The following is a 27,586-nucleotide window of genomic DNA, read 5'->3' on the forward strand; positions in this document are numbered from 1 at the left end:
AGAGTCAGACATCATATTGTGTTCGTTATACTAATCTGAGACAGAAAGCAAATTAAAACAGTCTTTAAAAAGTATTTCATAAGAGCTACATGGAAAAGTTTTCTATTTATCTACTTAACTAGAAGAATACACCTAAACCCAAGCTTGTGGTCAGTACTACAGAAAGGGATGATTCTCACAATCAATTTGTTCCAGTACTCATAATGAGGAAATCCTATCTGCTAAGAGCCAAAAGCCAGACATTTATTTTTCTTTTTAGTTTTAAGCTTTATTGAGCTTGAACTGTAAATTGTACAGTCCCATTCAATGTTTTTAAGTGTAATTTACCAAGTTGTTCCTCCATCATCACAATCTAATTTTAGAAAATTGTCACTCCCAGGAGAAACCTCATGCCCACTGAGCAGCCACTTTCAAACCCCCTATACTCCCTAACCCCCAGCCTTAGGACACCACTAATCTACCTTCATTTCATAGATTTGCCTATTCTGAACATTTCATATGAATGCAATCATATAAAATGTGGTCTTCTGTGTTGGCTTCTTTGACTTAGCATATTTTTGAGGTTTGTCCATGTTGTAGCATATATATGTACTTTGTGCCTTTTGATGGCTAAATAATATTCCATTGTGTGGATATACTACATTTTATGTATCCATTCACTAGTTGGTGCACATTTGTGATGTTTTCCCCTTTTGGCTATTATGAATAATGGTATGATGAACATCTGTACACAAGTCTTTGTGTGGACATATGTTTCTTTTGGGTAGATACCAAGGAGTGGAATTGCTGGGTCATATGGTAATTCTATGCTTAATATTTTGAGAAAGTGCCAGACTGTCTCCCAGAGCAGTAGCACTTTTTTTGTTCCCACCAGCAATGTATGTAAGAGGGATCCAATTTCTCCACATTCTTGCTAACATCTGTCAACTATGTGCCTTTTTTATGATAACTATTCTAGTGGATGTGAAGTGGTAACTCATTGTGGGTTTGATTTACATTTCCTTGATGACAAATGATGTTAAGCATCTTTTCATTTGCTTATTGGTCATTGATCTCTCTTCTTTGGAGACATATCCAATCAAACTCTGCCCACCACAGATCTCTTTTTAATCTTTGAGAAAGAGAAACACAAGAGACAGGGGACAGATACTGTCACAGTACTATGAAAAAATTATCAGAAAAAAATTGTGATAAAAGAAAGAAGGAAGAGCACTTAGGAAGTACAGGAGTCAAAAATCTAGAAGTCAAAGAATGACTCTAGCGGACAAAGAAAAACACAAGCTAGGAGAGAAGACTGTGGTCAGAAGAGGGAATTCTTGAATCGGGTTGAACTGATTTAAGGGTAATGACAAAGATGAAGCTGTGACTACGAACAATGAATCCTGAAAACCCCCTCTGAGAAGAAATTAAAACAGTTCCCAGGGACAGGGTGAGAATCAATGAAACAGATTACGTGCAAGTGCTTTGTAAACTACACAAATGTAAAGTTGGTTCCAATAGCTGTGTTTTTCCCAATTGGGTCAAAGACTTTGATAACTTTGAAACTTGTTTTGGAAGACGGTAATGATTATAATAAATAGCAGTTACCATTTATGGTTCCAGGCAATGTGCTAAGGAGTATATACATCATTTATCATACTTATTCCTTCAAAACACCCTAGGAAGTAGGTACTACTATTATCTTCACTTTACAAATGAAGATCTTTAAGCCACATATATTCATGTTTTTCTCACTAGTGCAAACCAACCATGGTGACAGTGTAAACCAACACTACTTACAGTAAGGTAGCCAATTTCATAGGAAATCTTACAAATCTATTTTGCATTGCTTTTTTCTCTGTATTAGAGAACCAAAGTTTTTGATAATTAAACATGATTACCTTGGTGCTAATTTCTTTCTTTATTGCTTCAACAATAGATAAATGATCTCTTCTCCATAATAAAGGTAAGTATACAATGTTTGTTTAAAAAATATTTAACTCATCTTATGGCTGACCCATGTTGATGTATGGCAGGAACCAACACAATACTGTAATTATCCTTCAATTAAAAATAAATAAAGACAAATATTTAATTCATCTGAAATTTATTATGCATAGTAAGAGATTAAAATAGATTTAAATGTTGCTTTCTTCATATTATCATTCAACAATGCTTTTTTTATTAAATACTGATTTCTCACATATTAAACCACTATGAGTTTATTTCTGATATTTCTGTTTTGTTTCTATCACTATGATTAACCTACATTCAGGTAGTCTTGTTAATATACTTTGGAATAGATTTTGGCCTTGAATGGCAAAACCTCCTTTGTTCCTCTTTAAACATCACAATCCTTAATTAGATGGTAACAACTGTATACACATCAACTGTACACACATAAACCTTACTCAGATAATGAGTACACATTTTGTTTGGCCAGTACACTAACTGCCAGTATTTAAAAATCAGTAGATGATAGGTGCTACAGTCTGACTGTGTCCCCCCAAAATTCATACATTGAATTTTAACCTCCAAAAGTGATGGTCTTAGGAAGTAAAGGGGTCTTTGGGAGGTGACTGGATCATAAGGGTGTTTTATAAATTTCTGGCTTCTCTTGAAAAATTAGTATCACTGAGCCCATGTACCCAAGTGTCAAGAATCAGTGAAAACCAATTAGCCACTTTTTCCTCTCCTTTATACAGGTACACGTATATAAAGTTCAAAGTGTCCAACATTCCCTGTTGTCTTATTCCCAGGCCACCTAAGTGACTAATAGTGTCTGCCTGAAGGCCTTTGAACTGCAACTTCTGGTAAAAGCTCTGAGTTTCCCTTTCTGTCTTCAAAAGCCAGAAAGTTCATAGTTAAATTGGTGATCAACCTTAGTAACTACACTTAACCTAGATTTCTGGTCTAATCTCTTCCATAGTGTGGCACCTGATCTTTTACCTTCATTTAATTACCTTACAATGTACGTACTAATTCTGATCCTCTCAAATATTAATTTTATGAATGAGAATAATTTTTTAAAACATTTACCTCCCCTGAAGTTCTTGCCTGCTCCTTTGCTGTGTGATTTATACTATCAAGTTCAATTCAACACCCTATTGGGATCTTTAACTGGTATTGTATTAAATCTATAAATTAACTTTGTCAGTATTGTCATCTTTACCATATTAAAACTACTCAACTAGAAGTAGATTATATTTCTCTTATTATTTTTATATATCTTGTAAGATTTTTTAATAAAATATTAATTTAATAAAATGATATCTTTGTCATTACATTTTTGTCTACAGATAAAATAAATAACTGAATTCAGTTAGGTATATGCTTTATAACCCATGATTTAAGCATCTCAAGATGTGACTTTCTTGAATCTCCTAAACCTTCAGGTTACAGCCTCTTGTCATTGACAAACAGTGTCAGTCACTCTACCGACCTACACATACTTCACTTATCTCTTTTATATGATTTTCTGCAATTATTTATTTGAAACAATACAATAAAAACATGACATCCTATTTTGTTTAATTTTAAATAGACTGCCACTACTAGAAACTCCACCAACTTCCTTCATGCCCTCAGACTTAAAATGAAATCTATTTTTGACAAACATGACAAGGTAATTCAATGGGGAAAATAGTTTTTTCAATAAGTGCTGCTCGAATAACTGGATTTTTATATGGGAAAAACAAACAAACATACCTTGACCTCTTCACACTGTACACAAACATTAAACATAAGCTCTAAATAAAAAAACTTATAGAAGAAAACAGAAAAAACATCTTTGTGACTTTGAGGTACAGTGATGATTCCTTATAACACAAAAAGCATGAACTATTAAATGACACATTCTCATGTGATGTTTTTAAATTTTATGTCATGGATAAATTCAACTTCAGCAAAATTAAAAACTTTTATTTGTCAAAAGATGCCATTAAGAAAATGAAAAGGCAAATCTCATATTAGAGAAATACTTACAGAACACTTCCAAGAAAGGTCTTTTATCTAGAATATATAAAGAACACTCCATTTCTTAAAACAAACCATTTAAAGTCTGTAAATGATTTAAATAAATGTTTTGCAAAAGAAGATATATGGATGATCAAGTAGTACTTAAAAAAATTACTCAACGTCATCAGTCACTAGACATATAAGAATTAAAACCATAATAAGATACCACTACACATGTCCTAGAATAGTTAAGATTAAAGACTGATTACAAAGTGAGGAGATGGAGCAGCTGTAAATCTCCTCCTTTCCTAGTAAAACAGTTTGTTAATTTCTTATAAAGTTAAACATAGGCTCATATGACTGCGAGTCATATGACTCAGCAATACCATTTCTAGGTATCTACCCAAGAGTAATAAACTAGATCTTCATACAACATCATGTACACACATTTTCAAAAAACTTATTCACAATAGAAAAAAAAATAATTTAAAGCATGGAAAAACCCACATATCCAAAAACTGGTGAACAGATAAACAAAACATGATATATCCACACAAAGAAATACAACTCAGGAATTAAAAAAACAACTATTAATATATTTGACAAATGGATGACTCACATTATTATGCTACATGGAAAAAAAGTCAGACACAAAATACTACACACTGTACAACTCCATGTATATATAAGAAATTCTAGAAAAGGCAAAACTATACTGACAAGCGGAACTTCCCTGGTGGTCCAGTGGCTAAGACTGCACTCCCAAGGCAGGGGGCCTGAGTTCAATCCCTGATTAGGGAACTAGATCCCACATGCTGCAACTGAAGACTCTGCCTTGCCACAACTAAGACTCCTGTACACCCAAATAAATAAATATTTAAAAAATAAAATTATAGTGACAGAAAACAGATCAGTGCTTGTTGGAGGGCAAGGACTGTGGGGGCAGAAGAAGTATGGATTATGATAGAGGGCACATGACTGCATGCAGTTACCAAAACTATACAATTAAAATGGGTAAATTATTATACCTAAGTCATACCTTACAAGACCATAACATACTTTAAATTTCATCGTGAAAGACATTTTACAAAATCCAACCTAAAGAGTCTGAGTGGGTAGTAACACATTTAACCTCTACTCAGGAAGAGGTCTGGACTTTGCCCTCGGCTTTTGAAAGATTTAATCTCTAAGCCTTGTAGGAGTGTCTTTATTTGCCTGAAATTTCAGTCATGACAGTCATAACAGTGTGCAGGCTGGAGGCAGGCCACACCAGATAGGATTTAAGGTAGAAGTTGACCACCCAGAGAAAGATTAGCAATGTCATGTAGACCAGGAGTTCTGGATCATATAGTATCAACCTGACCAGAGGGGCTGAAACTGCGTCAGCTACCTGGGCAATGAATCATGCTTGCATAATGGAGCCCTAATAAAATTTTGAAAACTGAAGCTTTGGTGAGCTTCCCAGCTGGCAATAGTTTCATGTATATTATCACAATCAACGCCAGGCAAGAAACATGCCCTGACTCCAAAGGGGGAGAACAACAGTAGAGCTTCTTTTAAAATCTGTTCGCTTTTCTAACAGTTTTGTAATAAACTATAACTGTAATAGATTTCAGCGAGTTCTGTGAGGTTTTCTGGAAAATTATTCAATCTAAGGTTGGTCTTGTGGACCCCTGAACTTGTACATAGTGTCAGAAGTAAGGGTGGCCATGTGTGGACCATGTATCTTCTAACTTCTCAGTTGCCCTCAACACTCAAAACCAGATAAACATAAATAGGTGGCAAATCGATGACTATAAAATTCATAGTTGAAATGTTTAATAATTACCTAAGCAAATTACAAAGGTCACACCTATAAGCCTATGTCAAAGTGAACAGTGAAAGCGTCAGACACTCAGTCATGTCTGACTCTTTGCGATGCCATGGACTGTGGCCTGCCAGCCAGCCATGGACTGCCAGGCTCCTCTGTCCATGAAATTCTCCAGGTAAGAATACTGGAATGGGTAGCCATTCCCCTATAAGACTATATACAATGACAAAATGACAAAGAACCTTACAGCCTGGTTAACCTGGAACCAGCCCAAGTAGTAAGACTCCGTGTTAGCATATGCAATCAGCCGTTTAAATTAGACATGTCAAGTCCCAACCTAGGCAGGGAACACACAGAGAAAGCAACCACCCCTTCCTTTCCCAGGTGCATGCCTGTCATCTAATTCTGTTAAGTGGCTTTTTACTTCCTTATTTAGAATCTGCTCAACATTTCAAGTCCTAAATTTCCTATAGCAGCAACTGGATCTCTTCTTTCAAATTCCCAGCAGTATTATCCAGAGCAAGTATTATCCTAGAGATAGAAGTTCACTAGCACTACAGACGTAACTTTGTAAAAAGTGTTTTAGAAATTCAGGCTAAAGAGTCTGCAGTCATGAAATGGCAAAAAATATTTTCCAAAGATGATCCATGAATTTGTTTTCTGAAAATGTAGTTATTGTTTTTATAACTTCTAACATTTTCCATGAGAGAAAAATGAAAAATTAGGGGGAAAAAATGGCATATATAATACAATAAATTTCCATAGAACACCATAAATGTTACTGTTTCCAAATGCTTGTAAACTTGTGGGCAAATGACTCCACAAAGGCAAGTTTAAGTGAAGTATCTATGTGGATGTGCTCAGTCGCTCAGTTGTGTCCAACACTTTGTGACCCTCTGGACTGAAGGGCTTCTTTAACATTGCAGGCTCCTCTGTCCATGGGATTTCCCAGGCAAGAAGACTGGAGTGGGTTGTCATTTCCTCCACCAGGGGATCTTCACAACCCAGGGATCAAACCCGCATCTCTTGCATTGGCAGGTAGGTTCTTTTATCACTGAGCCACCTGGGAAGCCTAGGTATCTATCTAGGCTGTTCTTTTTCGTGTTGAGCCAAACCAGGACAGGTGGTAGGCTAATACTGGAGTCAGAGAGTACTTGACAGAAGGGCAGAGAGGAGAGTGCTTTCCCTCCAAACAAAGGCAAACTAATCAAATGCTCTAAGTATGTCCATTTGTCCAAAGTTATCCCTAAGTGTGGGAATGAGTAGATATCTACTGGGCTGCTCTTAATACCCTGGACACTCTGTAGACAAAACCCAGCCCAGCAGACAAATGAACTACCTCTGTCCTGAGTCACCACAAGTCAGCAAGACAGAGCTGTGAGCTCTTTACTGCGTGAACCCATTTCCACCAGGCTTCAGGCTGGCCTGCAGAGTTCCAACCTGTAGATGAGGTTCTTCAGCCAACAAGAACAGGCTGAGCACTCTAACTGGAATACCATCCTCATCACAGATGGGCGCCTGAAACTACCTGTTGGCTCAGAACGCATGTGACCGTCTATCATTGGCTCTTACCTGCCCCACTATCATCATGTGTGCCCTCCTTCCACAGATCCACTTTATCTGACTCCACCCTGCTAGAATGCAAGTCCTGCTTTGAACCCCCAACTCACCTAACTGGGGGACTAAAACCCTTACTTTAAATGACTGTTCCTGAACCCCGAATCATGGGCTGAGAGACTTGCCAACCAACATGGACAATCTAGTATTTTTACTGGTAGTATTTTACTGTTACCTGTATTTTACTGGTAGTATTCAGGCTGGGCCAGGTCCTCCTGTTATAACCTCTTTGGTACCCTTATATCTCACCTTTCATAACACTTTTGACAACTGTAATAACATTTGTGATTATCTGATGATTTTAACTTGTTTTCTCCACTAGACTGTAATTTCCATGAGATAAAAGTGTGCCTATCTTTATCAAGATTATAATCTCCAAAGCTTAGCCCAAAGTAGATGCCCAATAAATATAATTCATGAGTAAATGAATTTAACCAAATTTTTTTCAGCCATTTAGGTTGTTTCCTATTTTGTTATTCTTAATAAAGGTTTCTAGAACACAGTAGACTTTCAATAAACATTTGCTGAGGACTAATAAAATAAAAGAGTTTTAGAGACTGGTGAAGGATAGTCATTTAGTAGGCAGTAATGTAATTCAAGTCACTGAGAGGAAGAGAAGTCTCAGTCATATAAACATGAAGAACTGTACAGAGCTGATAAAAGGATCCTCAAAGTGAGTGTTCTGGCAAATTTTATCTTTACTTTTCTATTTTTTTCCAGAGACAGGTATGCACGATCAACAAGGTTTGATAACTCTTTAAAAAAATCTTCAAAAAAAAATAATAAATAAAAAATCTTCAAAGAGGTATGTTTTATAATTTTTTTTATAAAGTTCTTCCTAAAATATATGGTTATATAGCATAGTATAGGCCCAGAAAGCTTGGCAATCTGCTCATGTGTAAAGAGTAAACACATTCTTCATATGGGCATACTATCACTACCAGTCCCCTACCTAATAAATAAGCCTTTATAAAAGTTAATAAGCTTTATACAGTATTGCACATCAACCATGCCGCTTCTGCGGCTGCTCAGTCACTAAGTTGTGTCCGACTCTTCGCGACCCTGTGGGCTATGTAGCCTGACAGGCTCCTCTGTCTACGAAAATTCCCAGGCAAGAATACTGGAATGGGTTGCCATTTCCTTCTCCAGGGGGTCTTTCTGACCCCGGGAACGAACACACATCTCCTGCTTGGCAGGTGGACTCTTTACCACCAAGCCACCTGGGAAGTCGGCAACAATACTTCAATTAAAAACCAGAAAGAAACACAAGGGGAGAAAACAGTTAATAAGCTAGTTAGCAATCATGGGGTGGACTAAGCTAGACACTGAGCCTACAGAATTCTGAGCTTTAGAGAAGGTAATCAGTGGCCATTAAAGTCCTGTTCTGTATTCATGTAGAGATTATAAAATTAGAGTTTCTTTAAAATAAGACCATTACCTGTTAAACAATCAATTATAGAAAGTAACATCAGTTTTAAACTACCTGTTTTCCAATGAATATTTAAAACATACAAATGGTAAAAAATGTCCAAATGTGAAATAAAATATAATGCATTTCATCATTAAAATTCATATTATTTATCGGACAGAAAAAGAAACACATAAAGATTGCCTGCAAATTATTCAAAGCCTCCAGAGATTGTATAGGTATTTTGGTTCCTTTCAAAGTTTCTTTAGTTATAACTTTATTGATTTATATAACCTGTCCTTCTTTACATGTTCTAGTAAAAGCTTCTTTCATCTTTAAATGCTGGAAGTGAGAGGCCCCAAAAGCAAAAAAGGTGAGAGAGGGAATCGGTGTGTAGCTTGCCAGAGTGTAGCATATAATGCAAAGGGCACTAGACTAAGCCCGGAGTGGAAGTCTAGTCCTGATATCACTGCCTTCGTCAGTTCACTGACGTTTCCTAGACTCCAGTTTCTTCGCCTGTAAAATGAAGGGGCTCAGAGATCTCAAGGGCCCTTATAGCACAAACATTTTAAGCCGTGGATTTCTGGGAGATGAGACAGTTAAAAAGAAGAAAAACTCACACTAGATACCGGGCTAAAGGTTACTGACAAAATGCCCCTGACAGATTTTACTCACACATGCATGCCATCAACCTCCTAGGAAGCCTACTTCCTGTACATCTTGTTAACACTGATTTACCTGGAATCTGAGAGGCATTTTAGGAACACAGAGCCTTTATCAGCGATAGGGACTTTAATGGCTTCCTTAGAGAAAAGCGAAAAAGATAAAGAAGGAAGTTAGATTTGTGCAAAAAATACACCTTCAGAACCTCTGCGGAAAAATCAATATTGATAAGTGAGATATACTGGGAAAATTTCTTAGAGTAACAAAGAAAGTGGACACTAAGCTGTGTGTTAGGATTGTCTGCAGAATGGAGAACAGAGTCCTATTAATAATAAAGTGCCTATATCAAAATGATTAAAAGCAATTCCCTACATACCCTCACCTGGCTTCGTAATAGCCTATGTAGACTAAGAGCACTGTCACCTTGCCACAGCCTATCCCATCCCAAGCACCCAGAAAAAGGGAGTATCCATGATGAAAACACAATGCCTCCCCAGTCATCTTACCAGGGGTCAAAAAAGCAAGATGCTTTGCCCAGTATGGTCCTCACATATACTAATCCAGGTATCTTAGAACTAGAAGCATCTCTGCTTTATCCAATTTGGTATGGAAGATGAGGGCTTCTTTTCTGGGAACACTTTCTATAATAATGATTCTGTCTAAAAATTGACACATACACTCTAAGACTAGCTTTCTGGTTCTGAAAATGATAGGCAATGTAGAATGTGGCAGAAGAGATACATTTTTTGGAATCATCAATCAGTTCAAAATATATTGTTACCACCTTAATCTTTTCTACCAAAAAAAAAAAAAAAATTGGCTATAAGCCATGCCCATGCTTTATAGGACCATTACCACCAAAACTCAGCTATCAATACAAACCATTTTCTTCTCTCGGCCTTCTTGGTGCTCACATGTATTTGATGTGATGCTTTAGGGAGGTTACCCACTAGATAATCTTAAAGATCCCTTTCATCTCTGGCACTTTATGGTTCTAAGATAAATGAGCTTTTCCAGGTTGACCCAGCCTCAGAGCCTTATTTACAGCATTGTTTCTATGCAGAAAAATTTTACACACCTCATCCAACTGACTTAAAAATTAACTTTGGGATATAATCCATTTGAAGTTGAAGCTTTCCACTGTCTCATAAAATATTGTCTGCCATGTTCCTACACATCTTTATTACTATAGTAAATACTATCTGGGGAGAAAAGAACACATTAAAATGATAAAAAATAAATAAAATACAAACTTCTTACTACAAAGAGAATTCTTATAGTCGTCTTAGCATCTTAAATTTTCTGGTTAGAATAGGTCAAAGACATCCTCCTTCTCATGTCCCTCTTGACTTACCTCCTTCCTATTTTCTTGTAATTCAACAAGCCCCGATGAGATAACTCTTGGGTACTAAAATTTGGGAGTCATACAAAGCATGGTGCTCCAGGGAGACAGAGTTGGGCAGTGTGGCTTTCAGACTCTGAGATGCCCTTAATTAGGGTCCTACCTCCTATAATTCAGAATCCTCCCGTTAAATTTGGGTGGGGCCTGTGACTTGCTTCTAACCAGTAGAATATGGCAAAGGTGAGGAGTTAACACTTGCACAGTTACATTACATAATATTGTAACTTCCATCTTACTAACAGACTCTCTGTATCTGTATCTCTCTGTATCGACACCCTCTCCTGTTGTCTTTGAAGTAAGCTGCCATATGCAGAGGCCCATGTAGCAAGTGCTGAAGCTGGCCTTAGGCTGATAGCCAGTAAAGAGTTAAGGCTCTCGGTTTAACAATCATCGAGGAGTGCGTGCTGCCAACAGCCAGCTGAGCTTGGTAGGGAACTTCCCCAGGAGAACCCCAGCTCTAATCAACACCTTGTGACAATCGCGTAAAAGACTGAAGCAAGAGTCCAGCTAAGCCGCACCCAGATTCCTGACCCACAGGAACTGTGACATAGTTAAGTGTCTCCTGTTGTAAGCCATTCTGTTTACGGAAATATTGTTACCTAGCAACTGATCATTAATATAGGCAGATGAGTAGCATAATATAATTAGACAACAACTTAAAGGCAACAGAAATCCAATATAAAGTTCTGGGATAAAGGTAGCTTTGAAATATTCCGTAGAGAGGGTGTAAGTCCCACGTTCTTTCAAGAATTCAGACTGGCAGAGAGATAGAGACACAGCACAGAGGCTGAATCAGCTGAGTATCATGGACAGAGGCACCACTGCAATGAGAAACAGTGAGGGGAGATTGCAGGGGTACATGGGGTCGAGGTCACGCCAGGGCTGAGTGGGCTCATTTTCAATAGGTAACAATACAAAAGGAAAGGCTCTTGAGCAGGGAAATGACAGTAAAAGGGGCTTTAAAGAACTTAATCCTATCACCGTATAAAGGATGGAGAGGATTAGAGATAAGAAGACCAAGAATAGATGTGCTGGCATAACAGTCTTCAGGAGAGGCCAACAAACATATGGGGGGTGGGAGTGGGGGGTGGTTTCACACTCATGAATAGTCAAAGGCATGCAAATTAAAACTATAAAATATCATTCTGTGGTTGAATCAAATTTGTACAAAAACTAATAATACTAGCAAAGATAAAGCAATCTCAGACACTGTCAGTGGGAATGTAAACAGAAGAGACTTTATGGAAAGACAGTCAGCAAAATGCATGAATAACCTTAAGATACCCAGATCCTCAGACTCTAATTCACTGAGAACATATTAAAAAATAAATGTTTATTTACCCATCCAACAAACATTTGAGTGTCTACTACATTCCAGGTACAGAGGAAATGGCCATGAACAAAACAGACCTCACCTCTGCTTTCATGAAACTTAGAAGAGACAAACATTTAACAAATAAGGATGAAATAAATGTATAATTACACGTATTACAGGGCACAGTGGAACTTAAATTACTAGCTTAAAAAATTCCTTTCTGGGAAGTAACATTTATACTGAGATCTGAAAGATGAATAGCATTTAGCCACATGAAGAATAGGAGGATTTTTTTTTTCTGATAGGGAAAAAAAACAACATTCATGAAGGCAAGAAAGTTAGCTGTATTTAATATCTTAGAGGATTCATTCATTAACCTATTTAACAACAATGTATAGAGGCCCTAGTAAGTATCAGGTACTAGGTGCTAAGGATAAGGGATGGGAGAAAATGATCAAGGTCAAGACAAATCAGGTATAAAAAATCCTGTAGGAATGGAAAGGTGTGGTATTTATAATAAAGCCAAAGATGTATGTGTGAAAAAGGAGAAAATCAATATACTTGGCAGAAAAAAAAACAGAGAGAGAGAATGGAGTATAGGTTCAGTTCAGTACAGTTCAGTTCAGTCGCTCAGTCGTCTCTGACTCTTTGTGACCCCATGGACTGCAGCACGCTCAGGCCTCCCTGTCTATCACCAACTTCTGGAGTTTACTCAAACTCATGTCCACTGAGTCGGTGATGCCATCCAACCATCTCATCCTCTGTCGTCCCCTTCTCCTCCCACCTTCAATCTTTCCCAGAGTCTTTTCAAATGAGTCAGTTCTTTGCATCAGGTGGCCAAAGTATTGGAGTTTCAGCTTCAGCATCAGTCCTTCCAATGAATATTCAGGACTGATTTCCTTTAGGATTGACTGGTTGGATCTCCTTGCAGTCCAAGGGACTCTCATAAACACAAAGACTGTCTATCTCCTTCCAAATCCAAATAGTATAGACTTACCTTAGAAACTACATTCAAAACTGTACCATTCATTTATAAAATTACCATTTATAGATAGAAATAGGCTTCCCTGTTTGCTCAGATGGTAAAGAATCTGCCTACAATGCAGGAGATCCAGGTTCAATCCCTGGGTTAGGAAGATCTCCTAGAGAAGGCAATGGCTACCCACTCCAATATTCTTGCCTAGAGAATTCCATGGACATAGGAGCCTGACAGGCTACAGTCCATGGGGTTGCAAAGAGTGGACATGATGAACGACCATCACTTTCACTTTCATAGACAGAAATACTTAAATGGCTCAGGGCTAAAATGCTCATGGGCAAAGAAGAAGTAGAGATCAAAAATAAATTTTAACATGGATACATAAGTTAAGGCATTGCTATACTTGAGGGATTACCCTATTATAGCTATCCATGAGTGTGTCCCAACTATGCTAAGCACTCAGGGAAAACGAACCATTTTTTTTTCAGAATAATAAGCAGGCTTTCTTTGCAAGAGGCCAAAATGTACACAGAATAATCTGAGGATTTGAAATTAAAAACTGAGTTTGGGATTGACATGTACACACTGCTATATTTAGAATGGATAACCAACAAGGATCTACTGTATAGCACAGGGAACTCTGCTCAGTATTACATAACAATCTAAATGGGAAAAGAATCTGAAAAAGAATAGATACAGGTCGATGTATAACAATCACTTTGCTATACACCTGAAACTAACACAACAATGTTAATCATCTGTGTGAACGTGTGTGTGTGTGTGCGTGTGCGTTCAATTGTGTCTGACTCTTTGCGACCCCATACACTGTAGCCCATCAGGCTCCTCTCTCCGTGGAATTTTCTAGGCAAGAATACTGGGGTAGATTTCCATTTCCTCCTCCAGGGCTCTTCCCACATCTCCTGTGCCTCCTACTCATTTATACTCCAATATAAAATACAATATTTCTTAAAAATTAACCAAATGAACCTCCAAAAGGTTAAGGATGAACTGACAATTACACAAACTTTATGATAAGAACATGCTTGAAGTTACTAGCAAGTTAAAAGGGAGCCATAAAAATGATCATGACCTCATGTGAGCAGTAAACCCAAGGAACTAGAGTTCTTTTTCTCCTGTCTCCTCAATTACCCAAATGGTAATATCTTATGTTTGGGGCATGTCACCAGCATTAAAGAGTATATAATATTTGACACTACCTTCAAAAAAAAAAAAATATGCAAAACTCTACTATTTTTGCACTTCTCTGTGAGCCTAAAAGTGTTCCAAAATGAGAAGTAAAAACAAAATACATGGGTAGACTTGCTACAGTAAGTAACACAAAGCCTAAAATTTGTGTTAATTTCATAAAGCAATCAAAAAGAAAGACAAATGAAATAATCCTCCAAATTACGCTCTCAAGTCCAATTTTCACTTCTGTCAAAAGAAAAGCTCATGGTCTGTCTTGGACAGTCCACTGCCCATCAGACTTCTGGGGAGGTCATTTCAATCTCTCTAAGCCTTTGCTACCCCATCCCACAGGCTGGTATCATATACTTCTTGACTATTGCATTCTATACAAATATTCATTATTGCTATTTAAAATTCTTTATTTGAACTGCATTATTCCTTCATTAAATGGAGAAATATCTCTTAAGATTAACTATTTGGATTTTTTCAAGTTTTTCAATTTATCAAATTAATCTACTTTAGCAGGGGCCCAGATTTAACCAACATATTTATCTAACAATAAATAGAGTTATTATATCTCTCCAAATATTATAGAACTACAGTCTAAAAAAATGTTTTTATTTGCATTAGCCTTCTCCTATAAAATTCACTAATGGAATTGGCTAACCTTAAAATTAGTTTGACTAATTCTAAACACCTGTCTATTTATTAAGTTAAGTTACTCAGTCGAGTCCGACTCTTTGTGACCCCGTGGACTGTAGCCCACCAGGCTCCTCCATCCATGGGATTCTCCAGGCAAGAATACTGGAGTGGGATGCCATTTCTAATAAAGTTTGATGGGCATAAATACACAGTTTGAACAAATATATTGACATCATACATGCAATACATTTGATAAGATATCTTTTCCCCCATAGACAGTAAAAATGAAATAATAGCTCTTTTGAAGAGAAGAGGTGATTAAGTCAGGAATTTCAAGAAATCCAAAACCTGAACCTTGAAAACCCAAAAGAAATTTCAAAGTCTGACAAAGGAAATATATCTTTTATAAAATTGGAAATAAGTGTGTACTTATAAATGAAGCACCACAAAATGTTTCACTATAACTCTACAGTGTCAAAATCCATTATCCCTCTACCTGCCATCAAGTAGTCTTAGGAAGAAAAATATTATATTGTTTTCTGGGTTAAAACTTCATGTACAGCCTAGAGGCTAATGGGAAAACAGAGTGCGAGCACAAGAGTAACTCTCTCAAATCACGCATTTACTCATTAAAACCTCAAGGTAGGCCATTTTAACAGGGCACCTAATTTTGTTTCCTGGTAAATGTATTTATAGACCAAAACCAGAAATGATTCAAGTGGACAGTTAAAAAAAAAAACCCAACAGAAAGCATATAAAAATAATCTTCAGTAAGATATTATCTTTGTAACAGTAAGAAAAGCAGGACGCCCCCTCCCCTTTCAAGTTCCCACAACGTTCACCATTCAGCCAGTCTACTCACTTCCGATGGGTGTGGTCCATGCCACTGAGTGGAAATAATTCCGACTCTGCGTTTTTCTGCCCACAGACATTTCCAAAGCTGTCGTATCCTGATACTAGTCTTGCTGCTGCACCTGTTGCTACTGAAAAGCCACAAATAAATCCCTAGGGGAAAAAAACAGAAAAAAACATACAAATAAACCATTTCGATAGCAACAGCCACTACTTGATACGATAATGAGCTTCTTTTGTCCTCTGAAGGGAACAAAGAGCTCTCTTTCCTTATTGCAAACACTATTCCACTGTTTTCCTTGAGTTTCACATAAGCTGTACAAAGAAGTCCACAGGGAAACACTATTTACTACAATAACAAAACAAATCTCAAGCTTTTACATCATAAGTGTGTCTTTGCATTTTATAATAATAATAATAGCAGCTTCTTTGTACTGAACATCTGCTTGATGCCAGGAACTGTACCAGCTACTCACCATACATTATCTCTAGTCCTCATGATGGGGAAACTGAGGCCCAGAGAGGGTAAATAAGTCATCCAAGGCCATAGAAGCTAGTAAAAATCAGGGCATAAGACTCAAACCTAGCTTTCTTCATTCTTTAAACTTTTTAAAAAAATATTTATTTATCTGACTATACCGGATCTTCGTTGTAGCATGTGGGATCTAGTTCCCTGACCAGGAATTGAAGCCTGGGCCCCCTGCATTGGGAGTTCAGAGTCTTAGCCCTGGACCACCAGGGAAGTCCCCATTCTTTAGTTTTATTTGGTTGTCAAAGAGTTCTATTAAATGAAGAATAGCAAGAGATGAAAGACAAAAATTCAAAGAACAATAGGTATGTGGGTTTTGAATTATCACTTCAGTACACACAACACTTCTGTTTTCTTCCTGCAATAAAGTTGTGTAGAAGCCAAAGAATTATATGGTGAAGTACATTCATGCTCTGAATATTGGAGACTCAAGGACAGCAAGGCCCTGGGTCCATGTGACACAGAGGTCACTTCATTTCGTGGGGATATGCTTCACCACAGTGCCAATAGCAAATGGTACTCGCTTCAGAACTGCATCATGCTTGCCAAGTCAAGGATGCATTGATCAAAGCAAAGCAATAAACCCTACACTCAACTGTAGGCTACTGGGCATAAGAACAGGAAATAAGGTGAGTCACTATTAATAAACTGAAATGAGAGAAAACACAGAGGTTAAGATATATTCTTGCAATGCGGTCACTAAAAGATTGAGTTTCTGTTATCTTTAACAAAAGATACTAAGGTTAATAATGGCTAACCTTTCCAATATAGTTCTTTAACAAGAAACATCATAGAGTAATAGAAAGAGGATGCAGAAAGATCTGGATTCAAACCCTCACTCTTCCATTTACAACCTATATAACCTTGATCCGTTTACCTTCTTAGACTGTTTCCTCCTCATCTCTGGCAAAAAGTAATATCAACTATTTCACAGCCAAACGATGGGGCCTCCATGAGATAATGCATCTCTAACTTTTAGCTGGGTCTGTACACAGCAGGTAGACAATATATTGTAGCTGCTAATGAAAAAGTCAGACTAAAGAAGTTAATAACAGTAATTGCAGATTAACCAAAAATCCCTTCAGTTCTAAATTTTGGAAAAAAATTTTCTAGGGGGTTGGGGGAAGTGAGAAATATTGTCAGTGATTTTGTCATTACAGAGAAACATTCAGACCACAATTACCATCTTCTTTCGCTACTAGTCTAAAATAGCAAAGTCCTTGCATAATTAAAAGGTTATGTTCTTCTTTCACTTTTTATAGAAACGTTCTTATGTTTGATAAGTACTTTGTGTTACAGACGGCCTTCAATCGTTTCTGAAGTCCTTTTATGACTATTTTTAACATCACTGTTGGAAATGTACACATGTGTGCTTTTGTGCATGTGTGTGTTTGTGTTTTGTAGTTATAGACCACCTCATATCCTTCTAGGATGTAGGCAGAGTATAAATTATAAATGTTTCATATATATGGTAAAATGGGACACTGACACATTTTCACATGGGCCATCTAAACTTCTTAGTAGCTTCCCAAAGCATTAGAGTGGAGAGGATGAGACGCTGTAGGAGGGAAAGGGGAATAGGAAGCTAATGAGAGAGAGAGAGACCATGACTGTTATCCTGGAGATGCCCCATATGGCACAAGCAGTAACAACAGAGAGCTAGGCCAAATATAATTAAAAAGACAATCTCCTTGTTTTAAAAAATCATGAAATCCAAATGCAGGAAGCAATATAGTTTCAGATGAGAAAAAATGTACATGAAATTAAAATAGAGTGAGAGAAACTTTACAGAACATACTCTATAATTCAATGGCTCCAGGAGGCAGATGGGGTATTATTTAGCAGAAGGAAATCACATTAATGAAGCAAGTTGTAAGGGGGATAAGGAAAGCTTTTATACACCTATAGTAGGGAGCAATCACTAGAGAGAAAGGAAGTCTTTTCACAAGGAATAGAATCATGGTTAAAATTTTAAAATGACTGAACTACTGAAGTGCTTTCAGAACTGCTATTTCAAGAGAGAGTGAGGAGCAGACGAATCTAATCACAAATAGGAGGCGACTCAAATCAGATGAAGAAACCAGGGATGGCAGATCACAGGCAAGATCTGGCAACTAATAAGTGCCTCTTGCCTACGTGGGAGAAAAACAATTTGCTAATTAATGGACTGTGTTCATTTCCCCTTCACATCACAAGCTTCGTTCAACTTAAGTAAGAGTTTTGGCTTAGTTTCACTCACTCTTAGTCAAAAAAAAGGACAGGTTTCATTTCACAAGCAATGTTTGAATTTCACACATGGAGCCTTTTACCATGCCACTGAGCAAGGCAGAGGTCCTAGCTTTGCTCTGAAGAAAAAAAAAAAAGTCAACAAAACATGCATGAGGGGTGGGGAGTATGAATATGGCATTGTGTTTCAAGATCAAGACTTTAGGCTTACAGCCTTCTCCCAGGGATTAATGAAAATATATCCAGAATTTTCTCTCAAAGACTACCTTTCTTACCTCAAACAACACCTGGAGTCAGTCCGCTAGTAACTAACTTGTCAAACCTTAGAGTAACACTTGGCCTCTGTTCCTCCTTTTCCAAGAACCCTGAGACCAAGAAGCTATTAGGACCCAGCAAACAGCATAGGATTAGAAAGTCTGATGCAGAACTAATACTTATGCAAACAAATTTCAAAAATAAATTTAAAAGCTTTGGCAATCTGCCAGATTTGGGGATTTCTTTAAGGTTTAATGGGATATATTACTCTAAGAAAGAGGGAAGAAGGAAAAAACAAGAATGGTTGGAAGTCTAGGAAATATCAAGTTCACCCTGAAAGAACTGAGATGTTCTCAAAAGAAAAAAATAATAATGGGGCATGAGGGAGTGAAAATCAGAGAGGCTATTTCATGGGCAGCCTGAGCAATTAAGAAAACATAAACAAAGAATATGTACTGAGAACTGAAACCAGCTGCAAATACTCATGACCCCAGGTAAGTCACTATATCATTTTAAATTTTCTGAGCCTCAGTCTCTTTACCTGTCACTAGGAATGAATTAGATTAATCTCAATAGTCCTTTCCAATTCCAAAATTTTATGATTCTAAGGAAAACTATTCATCGAAACAGAGTAAACATTTTTAGGCTACACTTTCAGGGAGAAGTTATGGGCCCTCCGATCCACTGTAATGACTAAACATGTAGTATGTGGGGGTGGCGAAGAAGAGTAGATTAAAAGTAAATGGATTTAACTGTACATTTAAAAGTAGTCAAAATAATAAATTTTAAGTTATGTATGTACATATGTGTGTGCGCGCGCTCAGTTGCTCAGCGGTGTCTGACTCTTTGCAACCCCATGGACTGTAGCCTGCCAGGCTCCTCTGTCCATGGGATTTTCCAGGCAAGAATACTGGAGTGGGTTGTCATTTCCTTCGCCAGGGGATCTTTCCAACCCAGGGATGGAACTGACGCCTCCTGTCTCCTGCATTAGAAGTGGATTCTTCATCGCTGAGCTACCAGGGAAAACGAAGTTATGTATACTTTACCACAATAATAAAAAAAAAGAAAATCCAGAGGATCTAACAGAAAGCAGGCAGTCATTTGGATCAGGTGACCTTAAGGTAGTTTCTGGCATGCTGTTCTTCCTATTCTATGATCCTGGCAAAGCATAGCCCATCACACAGGTGACTAAATACTTCAGTGAGTCTTTGCGTCTTTCCCTTTGTGCTGCCTGCTCCACAGTAGTTAACGAGGTAGCAACACTGCGCTCCGGGCACTAGACTAAGACTATAAAATAAAAGGCCCCTGAAAGCAGTCTGAAGGGGCGACCTGTGCAACAACGGCCCTGACATTCAGCTCTAGTCCAGATCGTTCTTCAAAATGCCAACTCTCTATTTCCAACTGCTTCTCTCTATCCACACACCCTACAAGTCCACAACTCAGTTCCTTCCCCATTTCCCCAAACCACTTTCCCTTCCGGCATACGCCCCATCTCCATTAGAAGCACCATTTCTGACTAGACTGCTAAGATACAGAGGGAGAGGACTCTTGCTTTCTAACTCTGCACGAGAGGAAGCAGTAATGATAAACTCTTTGCTCAAAGAGTCTGAAATATTGAGGAGACAACACTTAACTGGCAGGTGAGGTTACTGTCTTCTACAGGTTCATGTTCTCAGCAGCAGCTTCTGTCGTTCCCAACTCCAGGCAACAGAGAAGGGACTGTCACTCGAGGCCTTACCTTCTTCCTCTTCTCTCCTGGGTTCAATGCTGCCACCATGTAATCTTAGACAAGTTATTTAACATATTCCTGTGCCCCCTTATCTATAAAATGGGAAGGATGATAACCAGAGTAGCATTGAGCAGTTGTGAAAATTAAATCTGTGTTGAGTGCAGAGAAGAGTACCCAGTCCATAGTAAGCAGCAATAATGATTAGGAATAAGTTGTATGAGTTGTCTGTATCTTCTGTCTTTTAAAGTATGTACTCCTTTTAGGACCCTCCTCTTTTATATATATATATATATATACACACACACACATATACATATATATATTTTTTTATTTATTTATTTTTGGCTGTGCTGGGTCTTCATTGCTGTGAGGGCTTTTCTCTAGTTTCGGAAAACAGGCACTAATTTCCAGTTGTGATGCTCGGGCTTCTCATTGAAGTAGCTTTTCTTGTTGTGGAACACAGGCTCTAGGGCATGTGGGCTTCAGTAGTTGAGGCACGTGGGCTCAGTAGTTGTAGCACATGGGCTTAGCTGCTCTGTAGCATGTGGGATCTTCCCAGATCAGGGATGGAACCTGCATCTCCAGTATTGGCAGGCTGATTCTTCACGACTGAGACACTAGGGGAGCCCCAGCTTCCTCTTTATCCTGACTTTTGTGGTACGATGATCTGGGCAGATTTGGCCCAAGTGAATCTCTTTTCTCTCCTCTTTTCACATATACCTCTCCTTGGGACAGAATGAAGTCAGCCTAACCAAGGTGGGAAGAACCTTGAGCTCACGTGGCCCAAGCTTCATTGCACAAGCCATGCTTATCGAGGAATCCTTTACTGGTAATCAAGTGACTGCTTGGCTACTAAGAGTTGCGCTTTGTTTCTCCATCCTACTCTTGTTCCTTCATGTGCACAGAAACTGTGGTTTGGAACCTACAAGGAGCTGGGGTAGGATCTGAGCTTAAAAAAGCTTATACTGAACCCGTAACACAAGAATCCCTTAGCCATCCCACTTGCCTGCAACACTATGACATCAAACATTACTGATCCCACTTCTTCTGTCTGTTTCCTGCTCTCTTTTGCTACTTCTTTATTTCAGGTTTTTCACCTGTTATTTGGACTCATCTGAACCACTGCATCAGCCTCCAAAGTGGTGGCCTGAAATCTCTTCCCCCTTTACAATGACTTTACATTTACACTGGCTACCAGGGCCATCTTTCTAAACCCAATCATATCATTTATTGCTTAAAACTGCAATAGTTTGTCAGTGCCTACAACAGTGGGTCTCAACCCTGGCTGAATATTAGAATCAAAGAGATTAAATCAGATTCAATGGGGTGGGGCCCAGAAATGAGTATTTTTTATTTTAATCCCAGCAAATTCTAATATGCAGTTAGTGTTGAGAACCACTTGTTTACTACCTTAATGGAAAATAGAAATTAAGAGGTACAATTCAACATGTAATTTTTTAGAACAGGGTAAGCATATATCCAATAATTTCAAAATATTGAATAAGCGCCAATCTAGGAGATGATAACAAAGACTAACAGAAATTTACTTTAAAAAATATCCTAAGTTCTAGACAATTCAAGCATGGAAAATATTTTAAAAGAGAAGAAACAAAAGAGAAGTACACGTATTTATGATGAGATGAACATGTGTAAATAAAAAGATTTAGTGGTGAAGATAAGTCAAAGATGACAAGATCTTAAAATATTTCAGAACCAGAGAGTAGGTACCAAGGAGTGAGCAAAGACCTGCAAGTAAGAGCAGTGAGTAAAGATACGGTTTGAATGATAGGCTGTAAGAGGATTGAGAAAGAAAATGCCTATAAAAGCAGAAGCAACTGGCCACTAAATGAAAAGAATATAGGCAGAAAATTTAGTTCCTTTTCTATTTTTGCCTCTCATGGGCAGCAGTATATTCTTACATAAGCTAATGTTCACTATACTTTGCCTGTAAACTGGGGATAAAACTCATTTTATAGGGTAATTGGGAGAATTTAGTGAGATAAATATATATATGATAGCATCAAGCCCATGATAATGCTCAAAAAATATTTGTTGAATGTTTCTCTTAAAGGTACTACAGAATGAAATCTAAAGACAAAAATGAAATGCAACTCTTAAAAAACATACAAGGCTTCCCTGGTGACTCAGTCGGTAAATAACTCATCTGCAATGCAGGAGACCACCTGCAATGCAGGAAACCTGCGTTCCATCCCTGGGTGGGGAAGATCCCCTGGAAAAGGAAATGGCAACCTACTCCAGTATTCTTGCCTGGGAAATCCCATGGCCAGAGGAGCCTGGTGAGTTACAGTCAACAGGGTCACAAGAGTTAGACAAGGCTTAGTGACTAAACCGCCATCACCAAAAACATACAAAACAAATATTCAGAAGACAAAAAAAAAAAACTGTCTACTGTTGTGCCAGTAAGGTGGGCAGAACTTTGAGATTTCTCCAGTTTCCACGTGGTAATATTTAATGTTAGCTCTACTCCAAGGAATGGTAATCCACAAAAAGAAACATTCCAAAGCAAACAACACTATGCCTGCATTTAAAAGTACACACAGTGGGTCTTAATTACCACCACACTGAAATCAACATTATATTAATTACCACCTGCATTAAAACATTTCCGTAAACAAATAGTTCCTGACTCTCCAGTCACTCCCAAGTCAGCCTATTAACACTAGTGATTGCACTTTCCTGAGCTATTTTAGCACAGAAAATCAAAAGCACTCTGGGAGGTAGGTACATATTTTTATAAACATAATTTTGAAAGGTCAGCTGCTATTTGTCTCAGAGTGAAACTCAGGAGGCAGGGAGAGGTTGTGGACCAGTTCTGTTAGCAAAGAATGTCTCCTCCATCCCTAGGTGCTACATTTCAGTTTCTACTTCATTAAACTAAGTAGACTCTTAAACAATATCTTACAAGTTCTAAGTCAGGAAATGAGTAATTCTGATATTTTCTATATATCCTAGATTTGGTGAAACTGAGCCATCTATTATTTTTAAAACTAACACTCTTTATTTTACTGACTGTGTTACATCTCATCAAAGTTCCCTGTTTTCTTTTCCTTGGTTCAGAAGCTGGACTGGTGTCCACACTTCTGCTCATTAGTCATGAAAAGGGTTGTTCTGTAATTCTCAAAGGATGTTTGTGAGGTGGGCAGCTGCAGAGAGACACAGAATAAGATTACCTAAAAAGTAGTAATAATGAAAAATAATAAGATTTCTTAAAAAGAAAAAAAGGTATGGGGAAAAGATTAAATACAGTCACACTTGAGTGGGGGAAAAAAAGCATGCCAAAGGTAGTAGATCATGGCATCTGGCCCCATCACTTCATGGCAAATAGCTGGGGAAACAATGGAAAGAGTGACAGACTTCATTTTGGGGGGCTCCAAAATCACTGCAGATGGTGACTGCAACCATGAAATTAAAAGATGCTTGCTCCTTGGAAGAAAAACTATGACCAACCTAGACAGCATATTAAAAAGCAGAGACATTACTTTGCCAACAAAGGTCCGTCTAGTCAAAGCTATGGTTTTTCCAGTAGTCATGTATGGGTGTAAGGGCTGTACTATAATGAAAGCTGAGCACTGAAGAATTGATGCTTTTGAACTGTGGTGTTGGAGAAAACTCTTGAGAGTCCCTTCCCTTGGACTGCAAGGAGATCCAACCAGTCCATCCTAATGGAAATCAGTCCTGAATGTTCACCGAAAGGGCTGATGCTGAAGCTGAAACTCCAATACTTTGGCCACCTGATGCGAAGAGCTGACTCATTTGAAAAGACCCTGATGCTGGGAAAGATTGAAGGCGGGAGAAGGGGACAACAGAGGATGAGATGGATGGTTGGGTGGCATCACTGACTTGATGGACATGAGTTTGAGCAAGCTTCAGGAGTTGCTGATGGACAGGGAAGCCTGGCATGCTGCAGTCTGTAGGGCTGCAAAGAGTCAGACATGACTGAGTGACTGAACTGAACTGAACTGAACTGAAGGTAGCATAATTGTGTTTCAAGTTGCAAAGACTAAGAAAGAGAGAACAATACTGCCCGCGCAATTCCCTCAAGGGAGAAACAAGGTGACAGAAAAGAGCACTGGCCTGGAAGGTAAGAGACGGGGCTCTGTTCCCAGCTCAGCCGTTAACTAGTAGTGTGGCCTCGAGATGGTCACTTTCATCTCTGTGGTCTCATGTTCTTGATGTGTGTAATGAGGGTGATGGACCAGATGAGGATTTCTTTTTTTTTTTTTTTTCCAGATGAGGATTTCTAAGTGCTTTCTAGCTTGAAATATCAGCTAGCTCTAAAAGGGCTGCTTTCTACTTGTCCAGCCCAGTACACCGGCAGTGACACTAAAGTCCCTGAAGCCTGTGTGGAAACTCCTGCAGGGCAGACTGGGGATGCAATTTGAATAAACACAGCCCCAACACTTTGCACCAGGGACTCCGCTCATCCATCCTCCATATCCATTGGAAAATCACCAGTTCCCGTGATCCCCGACTGAGAAATGCCACTTAGTCTCATAGGCACAGCAGGCAGCAGGAGCCTACTATGGGTAGAAGGAGAAAGAAGCAGGGAGCAACCAGCCGCCCCTCTAAGAAGAACTAAAAAAAATGTCACAACAGGGAGCACTGTAGGTATCATCCAGCAAAACCTCTAATTTTATAGAAAGGCATACCAAGTCCCTGAAAGAAACTGACTGGCAAAAAAAATAACCATCAGGTCTGTGTGACTGGGTTGAATAAACACTCGGGACTCGATTTCATGACCACTGCTCTGCTCACCACCTGCATCAAGCTTAAAGAGTTCATGGATATTTATGTCAAAGGCTTTCTGGCTTTCTGAAATGATCTAGTCAAAGAGAGAGTTTCAATTATCTCTTAATTTTGATCTCAATTCTCATGCAAACCAAAAAGAAAAGAAAAGAAAGTCAAGGGGTACCAATACCACTTAACTGTATGGGAAAAAAAAATAACCTAATTCTATGGTATCCTAAAACTTCCAGTTATAAGCAATTCAAGAGGGATTATTCATTTACAAATATAAATAAATATCTAAATAACAAGTTCCCTCTTCAAACCAACTCCCCATCATCCCCTTGAATCATGGGTTCATGTTCTGAGGATCTGTGAGCTTCTTACCATCCCAATGCAGAAGAGGATGAAAAGCAGCAGCCACGGTATGTCTGTGCAGCTACGGTCCTCCAGTGGCTTCCATTCTCGCTTGGAGCTCTAATTGAAAAGACAAAATAATAGAGTGGTAAATGTGAATTTTAGTTGAAGTGAGGAAAGCACAAACATACCACTGATATATAAAACCCTGAACCTTTAACATGCAACTCAAATATTTGTCAGTTTTCTGTGAATTTTACCCTAATACCCATCTCTCTTCCTGGCCAGGATTGATTTCAGTGCTTTGTTGGTACCTCTATTAGAGCAGTTAGCATGCTCAATTACTACCACTGAGATGTGTCCCTAGGAGAATGTGAGCTTTGCATGAGAAGGACCACTGATCATTTCCCAGCATCTAACACAATGCCTGAGGGTTCGTGGTATGTGGTCAGTACAGACTTTTTAAAATGAATAAACAAATTCTTCCAACGTCAGCCTTAGTGGTAGCTTTTTCTTTGTGTGACTTTTGCCAGACTTAAAAATGTAGAACATGCTTTTCTACATGTTCTCTTCTAGGAAGGAAGTTGAATAAAATTAATTTCTATTGAAGGCTTGGGAAACTTATGGAAAAAGTTCTGCAAAAAGAAGGCTAGGGCCTCCAGTGGTTTCCATGACAAGATACAGGAAGCAATCTAGAAGGCTTGTCAGAAGGAAGGACACTAGCAGAAGGAGGCTGGAGATAAGGGAACCCTCTAGTATAATTAGTATTTAGAGTTCAAGAATGAGGACCCAGGGACTTCCGTGGATAAGACTTCATGCCTTCAATGCAGGGGACCTGGGTTCCATCCCTGGTTGGGGAACTAAGATTCTACATACCACAGTTAAGCCCATATGCCACAATTAGAGAAGCCCGAACTGTTCCAAAAAAGAACCAGTGCAGCCAAAATAAATACTAAAAATTTTTAATTAAAAAAAAGAAAACAAAAAAAAAAACCTAAAAAAAAAAGAGTGGGGACACAGTTCTCAATTAAGTTTGCTTAGCTTTTCCTCCATCTAAAAAAAATAATTTTTAACTTTGACAAACTGATGAAAGCTACAGATCCTTTGCTTAGGAGAAAAGCATGTAGCTGCATAATTTTCTCAAAAAGTTTAGGGAATTCAGACCCTAGGTTACAAAACTCAACTTCAAAACATCTGCCTATTGATGTTAAGAGCAAAAATTTGGAGCTACAACCACTCCTTCCTGACCCCTAAATGCAAACCAGACGAATGCCTTTTCAGTGCCTTAGACTCTGAGTTGTTCAACAGCAACAACAAAAACCCCACCACCCTTAATAGCTTGTTCCCAAACACCCACACAAGAAAACAAAAGAGCACTAGTTAGTCATGGGAAAAAACCTTACCCTCAGACTCTAACTAGCATTAAAAACCAAGAGGGAGTAGGCAGTTTTTTCCAGAGGAATGTAGCACTATGTCGAATGGATAAAGGACTCTGTCTTCTCCTTAGCTCTGTCATTAGGTAGCTAAACAATTTTAGATAAATCACTTCATCTCTCTGGGTGGCAGGAAGAAGTGAGATTAAATCTCCTAGGTTCCTTCCAGTTCGAAAAATCTATGATCAGAAATACAATTTTGTGAAAACTCGTGCAATAACCCAAAAAAAAAAAAAAAACCTGCAAAAATAATTTGACATTATTCCCAGTGTTATTCCAATAAGAATGCCAGTATTGTGGGCTGCGTTTTGGAAGACAGTTGCTTCCAGTATGAAAAAGAATGTTTCTTTGTATTAAATAATTTCAATCTTGAATAATATCCATTACAGTAAAATTACTTACACACACAGAATTTGGACACCTCTTTGAAATTCATTACATTTACTCTAAGGTGATTTCCAGAACAAGGGCTACTTTGAAATACTACGTTTGCTTATCT

The 27,586-nt window shown here is 38.2% G+C and overlaps 1 protein-coding gene across 4 annotated transcripts in view; it reads right to left on the reverse strand.

Annotated features, from left to right (window-relative positions):
* Nucleotides 1-27,586, reverse strand: part of SLC44A1 (solute carrier family 44 member 1) — a 208,509-nt gene that overhangs the window by 123,612 nt on the left and 57,311 nt on the right. For 3 of the 4 annotated variants that reach the window (XM_020869461.2, XM_020869460.2, XM_020869459.2), the window contains exons 2-3: nucleotides 25,685-25,774; nucleotides 15,823-15,965 (exon numbers count right to left, since the gene is read on the reverse strand). In XM_020869461.2, coding sequence (XP_020725120.1) covers nucleotides 15,823-15,965; nucleotides 25,685-25,774 — 233 coding nt within the window. Of the gene's footprint in view, nucleotides 1-15,822; nucleotides 15,966-25,684; nucleotides 25,775-27,586 lie in introns of those variants that run through there. The other variant, XM_020869463.2, reaches the window with a different exon arrangement.

This window comes from Odocoileus virginianus, chromosome 31 (genome assembly GCF_023699985.2).
Source record: "Odocoileus virginianus isolate 20LAN1187 ecotype Illinois chromosome 31, Ovbor_1.2, whole genome shotgun sequence".
Classification (NCBI taxonomy): domain Eukaryota; kingdom Metazoa; phylum Chordata; class Mammalia; order Artiodactyla; family Cervidae; genus Odocoileus; species Odocoileus virginianus.